This window comes from Accipiter gentilis, chromosome 3 (assembly GCF_929443795.1).
Source record: "Accipiter gentilis chromosome 3, bAccGen1.1, whole genome shotgun sequence".
Lineage (NCBI taxonomy): Eukaryota > Metazoa > Chordata > Aves > Accipitriformes > Accipitridae > Astur > Astur gentilis.
The window spans coordinates 36,726,292-36,740,425 of record NC_064882.1 but is presented as its reverse complement, the minus strand read 5'-3'; the positions used below and the strand labels follow the sequence as shown (position 1 = coordinate 36,740,425).

The 14,134-nt window shown below is 38.9% G+C and overlaps 1 protein-coding gene across 8 annotated transcripts in view; it reads left to right on the top strand.

The window, feature by feature from the left end:
• Positions 1–14,134, top strand: part of ABLIM2 (actin binding LIM protein family member 2) — a 144,027-nt gene that overhangs the window by 94,820 nt on the left and 35,073 nt on the right. For 6 of the 8 annotated variants that reach the window (XM_049797926.1, XM_049797929.1, XM_049797928.1 and 3 more), the window contains exons 9-11: positions 615–692; positions 5,310–5,456; positions 9,833–9,953. In XM_049797926.1, coding sequence (XP_049653883.1) covers positions 615–692; positions 5,310–5,456; positions 9,833–9,953 — 346 coding nt within the window. Of the gene's footprint in view, positions 1–614; positions 693–5,309; positions 5,457–9,832; positions 9,954–11,696; positions 11,796–14,134 lie in introns of all 8 variants that reach the window. The other 2 variants (XM_049797933.1, XM_049797930.1) reach the window with 2 other exon arrangements.

The following is a 14,134-nucleotide window of genomic DNA, read 5'->3' as shown; positions in this document are numbered from 1 at the left end:
ATTTTTCTTCATAAAGGAATCTACCAAAAAGGAAGCAATAAAAGTCTGTCACTGCATGCCAAGTGATTGAAAACAGGGCAAAACCAGTTGAGTATTAAAATTAATCTGGTACCCTTACAGTCAGAGAGGGGGAAGCTAACCTGTTGGGTGTCTGATTCAGGATGCTCTGCAGGATGTCGTGCTCTTTGCTATGAGTGAATGGCACGGTAGCATGACACGTTCCAGAAGCAATGCAAATTGGTTTGATGGTATAACCTCAGAGTAAAAATGCTGCCACTGTATCATGTTGTAACTTGACCTGTCCCTGATAGTGCCCAAAGGCTGTCCTGACAGCCCAGAAGTACTCCAGGCCATTTCATTCTGAAGGGAGGGGAAAAGAAAGTCATATGTAAAATAATTTTTGCATTTTCAAAAGCTGAATTTGACTGACTAAAAGTGTTCTTTTATTTTTAACCCTTTGGTATGCCTGTACGTTTTGAGCTTGCTGTAATAGGCCACTTTGGAGTGGTAAAGGTTAAATTAAATGAAATGTCTTGCACACTCTTTTTGAAGTAACAGTTACATTTTCTCTCCGTCTCCTCTATTTCTTATCTGTTTCACTTCTCCTGCCATAGGAAACGAGGACTTCCTCTGAGAGTATTATTTCTGTACCTGCTTCAAGTACATCAGGGTCCCCAAGCCGTGTGATCTATGTGAGTATTTCACAGCGAAGGTCACTCTGTGGGATGGGGAAAACCCCGTGCTTCCTCCTACAGTTTAGTGCGTTGCGTGGAAAGCTAGTGTCTCCAAACCACTGCAGTTAGTGATTCCTCTAAAATGGAATTTACTTTCTCATGGTTAAAATGTTTGAGTACTGCATTTGCCATAATACAGTTCTGGCAGTTTCCTCTTATTTTTTGTGGTGTATTTATAGCATTTGCATTATGACTAGAGCTGGCTTATACCAAAGCATGCAAAATACTGCAGTGCTTTCTAAAAAGAAAAGTTTAAGTAAAGAGTACAGCCCACAGGTAGATTGCAAGCATAGATTTGAATGCAACTTGTCTAAATCGAGCTCTTGAGCCTGCATCTGATTGCTTATGAAAACACTCGTGCATGAGATTGCAGGACTCGGGCCTTGACAAATGGCAGTCCCTAACCTCAGAAGACCTTTGACGTGTTTATCATTTAAGAAGTGCTAGCTCTGGAAAGCTCATAGAGAGAGTTTAAAATAACAAGTATGATAAAAGCTTATGCTGAGTATTTTTTCAGTACTGGGTGTACCTTGCTTGTCATAATTGCTGTAGCTGATGTTCATGGCCAACTTCTCAAGGCTACCACCAACAGCTAAAAAATATCCACAAGTGTGGCATGATCCATACAAACCTCTCTTGCAGAGCTTCAGTATTGCCAGGGCTATTCTTTGTCCTTTCCAGCTATCCCTCACGTAGGCAGGTTGTTCTCATCGGATAGGACCACATGCAGAGGAGATTGCTGGAGATGTGATTGACTGCTGGAGAGGTTATTATACAAAGATTGAGGGCTTTTATCTACTACACTGAGACAAGCAAAGTGTGCCTTGGAGTCAAAATGGTCTTTTTTTCTTCAAGTAAAAATTATTTTGAATACAGTATACCCTTTATCTGAGTAAGACTGAAGTAGAAGTGGAGGAACTGCCCCCTACCTAAATGCGCACTGGTGTTTCTGAGTTCCTCTTACAGTAGAGCTCCATGCTGGTGGATACCAGTGGTATATTCCCAGTAAAAAAAAAAGTTGTTGCCTCAACTCCTGTGAAGACAATTACTGTGCTAGGAGCCTGTTACCATGTAAGAACTTTCTTTGGCCCAGATGGTCTCGATCTCTCCAGCCATGCACCACTTCATTGTTTTTATAAGCATGAGCATTCTTCTAAGATTTTATATGCTTTTAGTCACATTTATCTAACTGTTGGATGGTACTGTTTTTCTTGATGCTTGTGATTACAGCTTTAAATACGCTTCACAGGCTGTTGAAAGTCAAGGACAAACTTCCATTCTCTTTTTCTGGTTTTTTTTTTTCAAAGGATATTGTTAAATCAGCACACAACTGTAATGTTCGTAATATACTTTGGAGGCAGCTGGGACTGTGAAAGGATAAAGTTGTCTAGCAAATATGAGTCAATTAGGAAAAAAGATTCCCCAGAGGCATGCAAGTTCTTGCTATATCTGTCTCATCTCTGACTGCTTAATTGTCAAAGCTGTGAGATTGATTAAATCCTATTTTGGCTTTCACAAACAGGAAAGTAAAAAGAATTAAAACCATGTTACTGGACTTGTATATTATCAAAATGATTCTTTGTCTCTTTTTTGCATCTGTTTTCTATTACAGGAGTGTTATGACATACAGACATGCTCAAGATTTGTCTTGGGTGCTTTTGTGATTGATTTTACCAACCCTAAATTCATGCTGCCGCTGAAAGGAAGGTCCCACCCGCATGTAGCCCTGTCCCTCTCTGGCCACATCTTCCCGTATCCTCTTTGGTGCTAAGCACTAGTGGGTACCCAGAGGTATGATCGGTCAGCTTTGAGACCAGATTCAGCTAAAAAATAACCCAGGAGAAACCTCCAGCTAACCAAAGAGGCAAAAAAAGACCCAGCTGTCTACATGTCTTCTAAGTCTCATGTAGAAGGCAGAGCAGAGTGGGAAGGCGCACACAGTACAGCCGCTTTCGGCAGCAGCATGGATTCAGATCATTAAAAACAGTAGTAAAACTGTGCCTTAACAACCGCTGAGCTCTATGAAGTGTCATGTTGGACAAGAGAATTTAGAGAAAATGGTTAAAGCTTAGGAACCGTGAATTTGTGGTGCTCATACTTTCAAAGGCATCGAGTCAGAGCAATGCAATCATTCTGAACGACGTGGCGTCTCATGGGAGGCGTGTGTCTGGGTCATGGGTGAACGGTCAGCTGGGGAAAGGTGAAGAAAGTGTGTTTTGATTAAACCTGAATGTGGTTCATACATTTAGTTTATTAAGCCATACCACTTTTTCTTTGTCTGCTGATACCAGACTTTGATGTCTTCTTGCATTGAGAGAGGGCACAGGCCAATGCCCTTTGAAGTTAATGGGCATCTTTTCATGATCTTTAGTGACGACTTCATTATATCCAGGCTGAAATTTACCCTAGTGCTGAAGTCCCCTCAGAGTCCCTGAATTCCACTTAAAAATCAGTTGATTTCTAAATTATGTCATTCAATAAGGCTTAAATAAAAGTCCTTTATACTTAGCTAAATTTTAAGAGAGAATTAGGTGCTCTGACCTAATATATCCAACTGGAAGGTTTAGGTTAGGTTACACAGCTGTGTTGTATGTTCTCATAGTAGGAATAGAAATCACATTGTATTTTTATAGAGCTCATATTTGCAATTATACAATTGTAAAATTACATATTCCAAGTGAAATGGATACTCTAAATTTAGAGTACGGTTTTAACAGAATCCAAAATAACCAGATTATTGAAGAAGTGGCCTAAAGCCTTTTAGCTGTAATTTGAGCCTTCCCTAACATATTTGAATTCTGCTCATGTATTTGATAGAAGGTGAAACAAATAAAATAAAAAACAATGTAGGCTGAATGTTTGTAGAATTGAGTGTTTAAAAAGCAGCTATATCTCTAAGGTGTTTTTTCATCCAAACTTGCCTATATTTTGATATTTAAACTGAAAGGAATTATGTAACTAGGTAAGTTTGACTCCTGACAGTTCTGAAGTCTAGTGGGAGGATCTCAAGTTGCACATCTATATGAAAAGATAGGGGCTAAAATTACTGTAATTCACATTTAACTATTCCCGATTCTGAACTTCTCTGGGTTCACTAGAATAATCTCCACAACCTGGATACCTTAAAAAAGAAATTATCACAGCCTCCTTGGCCTTCCTTGTAGGTACAATGCTGCCCAAAGTCTTCCTGGAACAGACCTGATGGACAGACTCCTCCTTACCTTTGCATGACCTGTGTCTGCATCAGAGCTTGCCACTTGCGTCTCGGTAGGGAGGGATTTATTTTCATTAAGGGGCTATTTCATTGCTCTTTAGCTTCTTCAAGCAGCCGCAAGGAAGGTGAGATCTGTAGATTGCTGAAGAATCACATATTTGATTAAAACACATTTCTTGGGTAAGAGGAATCTTCCTCCTTTCCCTGTTGCTTACACCTGCACAAATTCATACATTGTTTTAGAAAAAGGGATAACTGGAAGTTGTCACGCTAAATTTTTCCTGTATGATTAACTAATAGAAAACTTCCTTGGAAAATCTATTGAGCTTTTGTTAGCTCATGCTAAGAAAAAATAATTACTGCACACATAAATCTTGGATACTTTCATATTTTTGCATGTGGAAAACATTATTACAGTTTTATAGCTGATCATACTGAGATTTTCGGAGAACAGCAAGATTCGCTCATCATTTTGTTGCCAACAAAGAGCTTATAATTCTGCAAAGCCTGAACTGGGAATGAGACAATTAGGCTGCCCATTTCTCCACTCTCAATGTGGCCAACTTGTCATATCTACAAGACAGTACGTGCTGGATACATCTTTGGTGCAAGTTACCATTATCCTAAAGATCATCTGTGCAAATGTGGCATTCTGGTAATTATACTTTTGGAATGAGCGTAGTAAGAGGAGAATGGGGAGCGACACAGCCCAGCCCTTTCCCTCTGTTGGCTGTGTGAGTCCCATGAGAGGATTTGAACTTTACTTAAGTGGCACCTATGATCTTCCAACTAATCCACCATGGTGCAGATCTATCATCTGCTGGTTTGTGACCCATAATTAAGGGCTACTTAGACATAGTCAGGAAAGGAGGTGTAGCTGCAGGACACAGCTGAATGGGAAAATTTAAAGACCTGAGTAATGTTTTTCAGTATCTGGAGAGTATATGTTGGAAATACATATTTGATTATTCACTACTGCTTATAGTAGGGGAACACTGCACACCGAAACCACTTTAAAATGAAGGGTGTTTTGCCTGAAGAGGCTACAATATCTGTCCCCCATGTCTCTGCACAGCTAGCGGTAAGTGGGATATAACCAAGGGAACTGGAATGATGTCATGCTACTCCTAATAACCGAATCTGAGTGACAAAGAAAAGTAGAAAGCACCAGTATATAAGAAGAAAACAGCAGTAATATTTAGCATTGTGTAGTAAACATAAGAGGTTTAAATGTGCACAAACAGAAAAAGTTGTTTATTGTTATGATGATGACTTTTCTACTTACACTTACCTGTCCTTTTCTTTTGCATCCTGATCATATTCTTTCTTATTCTCACTGCTTTCTTTCCTCCTTTTCTTAGGCAAAGCTTGGAGATGAAATTCTTGACTACAGGGATTTGGCTGCTCTTCCTAAAAATAAAGCCATCTATAACATTGACCGCCCAGATATGATCTCCTATTCTCCATATATCAGTTACTCTTCAGATGACAGGCATAGTTACGGGGAGGTACTGAAACATGGGTATTTTTTTACTATGAATTTGAGATTTTATGTGCATCATTAAACATGTTGCTGAACATTCTTAAATATGTGCATAATTTTTTTAAAAAAAACAAACCTAACTTGTGTAACTTCAGTTGAGTCATGTCCTCCATTCATTCACAAGTCCTTCCAAAAAGCAAGGAAGATGTTAATTTCACTTTTTAGTTTGTGAAAATTAAATAATTGCTTTCTGTGATCATTTTTTAAACAGATGACATGTAATTAAAATATGTTTTTCTGTGAGAGGAGTTCTACATGCATGCAGTGGGAAACAGGAGCCATTGCTAATTATAATGCAAAAATCAGAAGCAAAGCCAAATGTCTTTCATGATTTTTTTTTTTTTTTTTTAAAGTGTACCATGTTATTTTGGTGACACAACAATGGTATCACTTTCCTATGTACAAGTTTCTTTCAACTGTCCCTTACCAAAGTTCATCCTCATGTCATGCATGCATTTCAACCTATTCATACGCAGAGCTAATATTATGCAGTTTGTGCTACTGAAATCTAATTTATCATAATCTTACTAATACTAATTCTGGGGTTTGTGAAACCTATTTGTATATAACTCCTGTCATGCAAGTTAGCCTTTCATTCCTAACCATATCTACCTTTCGTTTGAATTTCTGATTTCTTTCATAATTTTAGGTAAGTTTTTACAAAGCAAACCTCTTAGATATACTAGGTATGTTAGCAAGATATACATGGTCTAGAATGAAGTCTGCTTTGTCTAAAAGAATTGAGATTGTATCTAGTAGAGGTTTAAATGGTATTTAGGTTTCTGATTTCACAAAACTGAAAGCTGCTGCCTAGCCCTGTACCTGTGGAGTATAAACACTTCCCTTCTGTGTCAAAACTCGTGGGTGCTGAAAACGTTTGTGGCCCTCCTCAACTGCCTGTTTACATCTAGACTTGGCAGAGGTGCATAGTCTAAACAACCTTCTGCCCAGCTCCTGTGAGGACTCGGTCATTGCACCTGCTCCGAGGTGATTTTGGGCTGTGCTCACAATCCAACATGCACATTTTCATGGTGCTCCACATATTTGTATCCTTGAAATTGCCAGGTGAAAAAAAAAAAAAATTCAGCCTTCCAAATTTCAGCATCCTGGCTACTCCCTGCATCCGCAATAGTTTCAGTAGATTTGCTCAACTAACCAAACATAGCATTTTATTTTGAAAGGAAAGTGAGTGAACAGCAAATGGTCAAATTGCATGATGTTTAATTAAAAATTAAATGGTACATATATTTTGCTTTCCCTTAAACCAGCCAGCTCTGAACAACAGAGTTCTAGTCCAGATTTTGGAGGTGCTTCAATGCAGATTTAACTAGGGCTTGTGTGTAGTTTCAGGCAGTTGCTTTAAATGGGAGTTTGCCTGCTAGCAGCATCTCTGTGGCACAGGACTGGCCTCACCAGACCCCAGGACTTTGTAGCAGAGAAATCAACAAAAGCTTCATGTGACATTATTCATATCTTATTCCTTATTTCAAAAGAAATAAAAAGAAAAATTGCCCTAACTTAATTGACAGTTGTTTTTCCTAACTGTGTCGTGTTATACATGGATATTGATATTTTAAGAGTAGTTCTTCTCACAAGTAACATAATGCATGAATCTGTATCACTAATTTGTTGTGTGTTGCTGTTTGCAGTCACCTCAGTTGCTCTCTCCAGCACCTACTGAGGTAATCCCCAATGCCTTTGTTCTCCTGTTCTGACCCATTTCGTGATGCATAAACCTGGTCATATTGATAACCAGCAGTGTCTGAAATGTGGGGTTTGCCTCCTGCTCTACAGTGCATGGGGTTTTATAATTTACGTTTTTCACAGTGTTACTTGTGTTGAATATGTGCTCTGCTTCTGGATTGTCATCTGTATGCATCTACCTCCACTGTCATCCATGTTTCTGCTTTCCAAAATAAAGGTTGTATGGTGGTCACTTCTTCGAGATCTACTAAATAAATTACATTGGGAAATATGTTTTATGTTTACATTTAAAGCTGCCAGCTTGAGTTGACTTGAATTAATGCTTGGCATAGCTGTCTCTTCTTTTTTTCTTTTTATTTTTTTATTCCACAAATAGTTCAACTACTTCTACCATTTCTGCATACATACTGTTAAATCATTTGCACATACCTGAACTTCTAGGTCTGTATATTTTAATGTGCATTAATGATCAAAGCCAGTCATTGTTTCAAGAAACATCACTTTGGAAGCAGTGATAGCATTTCACATAGTTTCCCAAATAGTAACTCAATTACATATCACAGGCCTGGCTAATTTCTCCATTATCCCAATTTTATGTATTGCAAAATTTGGTAATAGTGGAGAATTATGAATTTCCATTAAGGATTGTAAATCAGAAACTGTCACTATAAGCACTGATTAAACGGAGAAGTTAACCAATAGAGATGTTATTTACCTGATAGTTTAAAAATAAAAACATACTTTATTTAATACTGGATTTCATGAACTTGATTGACTGTTCCTTACAGAGACACAAAGTACGCAAAAGGTAAGGTTTGAAACAATCAATATGAAATCTTGGTGTTTTGGAAGATAATAATAATTTCCTTTAGATTAGCTACCAGTTATCAACCCGTCAATACTATTAAATTCCGAAAGTGACAGTGGTATGGAGGTTGGTGCTGCTGTGATTTGTGTTACAGGAATACTCCCATGTTATCCAGCTTTGCCATGCTTGCTGTCTTTCTCTAAAGAGTCTATGATCAGGTGTTCAGGCATTATCATCTGCAAACGTCACCATTTTTTTTTTTCCAGGGATTTTTATTAGAGAAAAATTCCACTTTATCATACAATTGGCCACATCGTAGACCATTAGCTAACACTCATGATATTTAAATATCATCACAAGACTTTCTAGAGATGTTGCTATATTGCTTGTAACTCTTCGCAAGGGTTAGAGTGGGTATTAAATAATGTAGCTACTTCAGGAGGGAAACATCTCAAACTGGGCATAGAGGGGTTGGTGGCAGAATGCCTACAGAACACTGCATGCTTGGGAAGGCATCAGTTTTTCTTCCTTTTTAGTGTAATTTCTTCTGAAATGGATATTAAAGCGATAATGCTACTTACCACTATACAAAACTGATTTTCCATTTTTGAAAATGCAGTTAGTGAGTCTGGGGTGAGGTGGAAGAGATGGAGCACACCTGAACCAGAGGAGAAAAACTGATATTGGGAGAACGTTGTAAATCTCTGTGGAGTCAAGGATAATCCCAGAGAAGCCGAATAGGAGATTGCATTAGTCTGAAGATGGATGGATCCTGATAGGAATCTGGGAGATGGTGATGGGGCTAAGTGGAATCTTCTGTGTGTTTAAATGATGAGTGGTCCAGTGGGAGTCACACAGAAGCCTAAAGATGTCCCAGTATTCATGACAAGTGACTGACACCTGCTATGGTATAGTCTATCTTCACTCACTCCTACTGGAATAGGAGAGAGAAGCATTTTTTGGAGCATGACTTTCCATAAGGGAGCATCTGCAGATTACATTGATCTGTTGTAATTTGAAGTTAACTCAAGCCAATTCTTGCTTGTCTTAAACAAGAAATTTGAATTTACTTTTATAGCTAGTTTACAAAAAGTAATTTCCACATTGAATTCACTCAGTAATGCTTTTACTGTTAAGAAGACACTACATGCAAATCGTAATTTAACTAGCTATAGCGAGTGAGGGGTTTGGAATGGGTGTACGTGGTTTTAAGTGGTTGAAGCCAAGGGTTTAGTGGGAAGTGGGTTGTATGAATTTGCACAATGCTGCAGTATTAATGCTAATGCTATATATGAGCGTTTATATCTGTTACTTAGCTAGTAATGACGGTGTTGTAATATGGTATGCCGCGTAATTTATACAGCACACACAGTTGTTTCTCTGATGTAATGAAGCCAACAAATGCTGATTTTTGTGTTGCCTGTAACCATTATGCATCCATTTGTATGGGTACAAAGTGACCACGGTACTATCACGCTAACCTCATCTCATCTTCCACCACCTGTGTATGTTCAGTGAATTATATTGTCCTGAAACAACACTTCTACAGTGTTATGTTCTTTTCAAATTATATTGTCACTTTAAATTCATGTATGTGCTTACTTTCCTGGGAACATGACCGTTCTCTGATACTTGGCAGAGCTCTTTTGGTCACACTGCGGTGGAGGTGCTTACGGCTGAAAGCCACCTCATTTCATTGGGATTGCATGGAGTGTTACGAAGGCATCGACTTCCATCTACGTGGCACGGACGTGCAGAATGGCACGTTCTTCCTGTTTCGGAAATTATTTCTCTTCCCTAGTGACGTATATTTCCTCTCTTCCTCTCAGGGTGACCAAGATGACAGATCTTTCAAGCAGTACAGGACGTCAAGCCCTAGCTCTGCTGGCTCACTGGGCTATGGTCGCTACACTCCAACCTCCCATTCTCCTCAGCACTACAGCAGACCAGGTAATTGAAAAGCAGCCTTATTTGTTCTCTAGATTTTTCCACTACTTTGTCTTATGTTGTAAGTAGGGTAGACTCCAGTGGACAGGGTTTTAAGGTGGAGTAGCAGTTCATTGCAGTGATTTATTTACTGTGGACAGAGTCCCATGGGAAGAAGGGAAACAAGCGCTTCAGGAATGAGCATCTAAGAAAACAAAAACAGGCATCTAGAAAGATTGATTTTACGTATCCGTAAACAGAAGAGAGAACAGTTTAAAGGACTTAATCCTGGTCCCATCCTGCCTGAAGCTACACATTCAATCCATAGCTCTTTCAAGGTGCGGCATGGTAGCAGTGAACGCGCACAATGCCAAGAGGGTGATCCGAGTGACTTCGTATCCCTTCTTGTACCGCAGGGTTATGGTCCGCGTCTCTTCTCCACAGTGCGAGAGCTGGAGGAGTGACTAGTGTTGTAATGGCTGGATTTTGAAGGCCATGTTGCTTTAGTTGAGAAGCTTGCAGCAATGTTTATTGCAGCTTTGGGCTGTAGTAACAGCTGTGTTGGTGCTTCTGTCACACAAGAGAGGGGATCGCCTCCTTTTGATCTTTGTGTGGAAGTCCCTTACAAAAGTCCATTCATATTTGGGCACTATACAGAGCTTTATACTTGGAAATAGTCAACTCTATTACTCAAAATTCATTCTGATTTTTCTCCAGTTCATCATTTGGGTGGGAAACACAGAGCATTTATATTATTTTCTTGGGGTCTTTTAATTTAATTGGGGATACATTATAATTATTAACTAGTTTGGAAAATTGGGAGTTCTTAATCTTTCCAGTGGAAATGAAAATTTCGTGGGTAACAGAAAGAGTTTTTACAGGAATTGAATATTTGTACTACATAAACTCTTTGACGAGTGGAAATGAGATTGAGTATCAAAGATCTATTAAAGAAACGAAAGATTAGTCTCTGCTGAAGTTCTGGCAGCTGTGTCATGCTTAAGCTTAGCTGCACACTGTTAAAGCAAGGAGGAAAGACAAAAGAAATTCCAAATTAATTCTGATGGTTTACAGCTTCATTGAAAATTTAGAAGATCGTCATCATAATTGCCACCTCTAATAATTGCCATTAGTCCTCTGAAATATGTTATCAGGACATTATTACAATAAAGCAAACAAAGATGACATTTGAGAACGTTTTTCGAAGTACTTAATCACATGTCTAACTTTCAGAGCTCAAATAACTTCAGGATGTTTCTTCAAATGCTTAAATTAGCCATGCACTTGAGTGCCCTGGTGCGTTGTGAACTAAATCCTGCCAGTGTGCACCGATGGTAGTGAGAACTGGACCCACTCATAGCACAGTTCTCAGCAGAGACAAGACTCTCCCCATTTCATTTCATTAGATCCATTATGAGCATATATCATCCCCTCCTGCAGCTTTTGAATATGCAGATTTTTCCCTGAGTGCAGCTCTGCTTTTTGTGGTGCCTTTTTTGGAATATTTTCTGATGCGTTACTTTATCAGCATTTTATATGATACTCTTCCTGTCTGCGGAAAGCCTGTGTCCCTTGGCCAACTGCGTAGTATGGCCACCGTGATGTTTTTAGCAATAACCAGAGAAAGGTGAAGTCTTAAATATAAACTATATGTTTTCTAAGCATCAGGAGGAAAATGTTCCTGAAAAAAAAGGATGGCGTTGTAATTTGTGGCTTTCAGTAAGTGAACTAAATAGTTTATTTTCACTTACTCTCTGTTGCCCCCAGCTGGTACTCACAGTCTTGGTACCAGTAGCTGCATCTCCCTGCCCCAACACCCAAGCCCTACATCTACATTCAGACATCATTACATCCCTTTCTTCAAAGGTAAGGTCCAGGAATGCAAAACCGTGCTGTGATACTGTAGACTTATTCAGATGTGTTTCACTTTTATGTCTGTGCAAGCATGGCTTCCACTTGGATAAAATTTGTCTTAATTTTGTGCAAGTGCTTTATTGATGTACTGTGTTAGTTTTAAGAACTGAGTGGGTATGGGTTATTTTATTTTTGCTTTCTTTCAGTGAGTGTTAAGTGTCTTTCAAAGGGGTGGAGGGAAGGAATTAGCTTTTATAATGAAAATGAGGGAGGGGATAATTTAAAAGTCTGTTTATTCTACATTACAGTTTACTTTTACCCTATTTTGGTGATGCTAAATAAATATACATTGGATCCAACACGGGATGATCAGTTATCTGACCTTCTAACGTACATTTAGATATTCTTCCTATTATTTGTATCATTACCAAAACTTATGCCAGATAAGCTGGTTAAATCAATATAGCTGCACTGATTAGCAAATAATCTGTGCCATGTATTATAAAACAGAGTAACTGAATATATTCTCCTTGCCATTAATTTTTTTTGCAGTGGATATTAAAGTTTAATGACCTCCATGTTGTGGATGTGAGACAGTACCGAGAAATGCCAAGAACCTTTGAGGCAAAGGCTATTTTTTATTAGCTAGTTAGTTAAATGTCAGAAAAAGAAGACATTCAGCTACCACATCTGTCTTCCCCTGAGTCTGTCCTCCCTAGTAGCAATATGAACAGGGAGGAGACATGAATGGCAAACATTTTCAATGCCTGTTCCTTGACTCACATGTACTGTTTGGTTTAATGAAACAAAACTGTTCTTGCCATTGTAACCATTACAGAAAAGGAAGTGACTGTCTGCAGGAACCAGACTCGCAAACTCAAGTGAATAGCAGGCACTCATTGCCTTCGGAAAAATAACTAATGCATCTTCATTGGGCCCTTCCAGAAACAATTCTGCCCAAAGACAGCTGAATTTCACTGGTATAAACAGGAACAGAATCAGGCTTGAGTCTTCCAAATACGATCCCCAAGAGAAAACTTTGGAGGCAAAAGCTGATGAGATTAATCTGGGTTTTGCCATTTTAAAGTCTGCCTGCAAAGCCCCTTCCCGCAACCACAAGCCCGTCATGTTTCTTGGAAGGCTGGCACACACCCTGGCATTCTCTGAGGCACTGCTTGAACAGTTTTTTGATCTGTCCTCTAAACTTGGATGATATTATCCAACCTGATGTACTGAGTACGGGAAACCTCTTTCGTGTGCTGCAGTGCACGATTTCACTGTATGGAAAGCTCTTATTTGAAAGCCCGCCTGCAGTTGCTTAGCAGCACTCCTGTTAAAATGAGTTTGTGTTCAGTGGTACCTGCTGTTGCTCAGAGCAGCAGCAATTACTTAGTGCTGCTGTTTGGAGGAAGAAATCTTCAAGTGGCAGCTCCTTATGCCCAAACAGTTATTAGTAGTGTGATCAAAATTATAATACTTTGCAATTCTGCAGCACTTTTTATCAAGGAGCTAAAATATTTTGCAAGCAGTAGCTTACAGTGCCTCACAGTGCTCCTGTGAGGCAGGCGAGTCTGTTTATAATTCTCCTATATAGGTAATCTTGAGCCCTGCAGAGGTTGTATAGATTATCCACCGTTTTACACTGAGTTAACGTCTCAGTCCAAAAGGAGTCAGATTTGTGTGATCCTCTTCAAGGCCTCTGAATTCTTTTCTGAGTTGCAGACTGTATTTTTTTCCTTATCCGGAGAAGCCTTTTGAGGGTGTCAATGTGCTATTTTTTTGTCTTCAAAGTGGTTAGTGTGGGAAGAATAGGACTGTACCAACAGCTGCTTTGTATCCAGACCGAGGTTAATGTTGCCACTTCAGTTTTAGCAAGGTGAAATCAAACTAATTTTAAAAAATTTGATTAAATCCAAAAATAATACACTGCTTAATAATACTAGAATTAATCTTTGTAAAATGAGCACTCCACAATCGTCATAAAAAATATTTCTTTAAGCTTCCGGGAGACAGAAACGTTACTACCCTAGGGAAATTAAAACAGAATCTTCCTTTTGACTTCACTGAGTTAGCATCATATTCTTCCTGAGAATGACATGGTTCATCATTTTTCCAGCAAAAAATATAATTACTGAGTTCCTGTCCTTTCTTCAGTGTATTGTAGTCTAGCTCCCATGAAGTGCAAGAGGATGAGCTGTTCTTTATCATGCAGACAAATGATTTGGTTGTGCTCTTTTAAGGACTTTTGTCTTCAGAATAAATTCTGTGACAGCCTCACTTCAAGAAAGCTTCACAGTTCATGTCCTTGCGAATCATAGGGTGTGATATTCCAAGTACCTACTCTTGGTGTA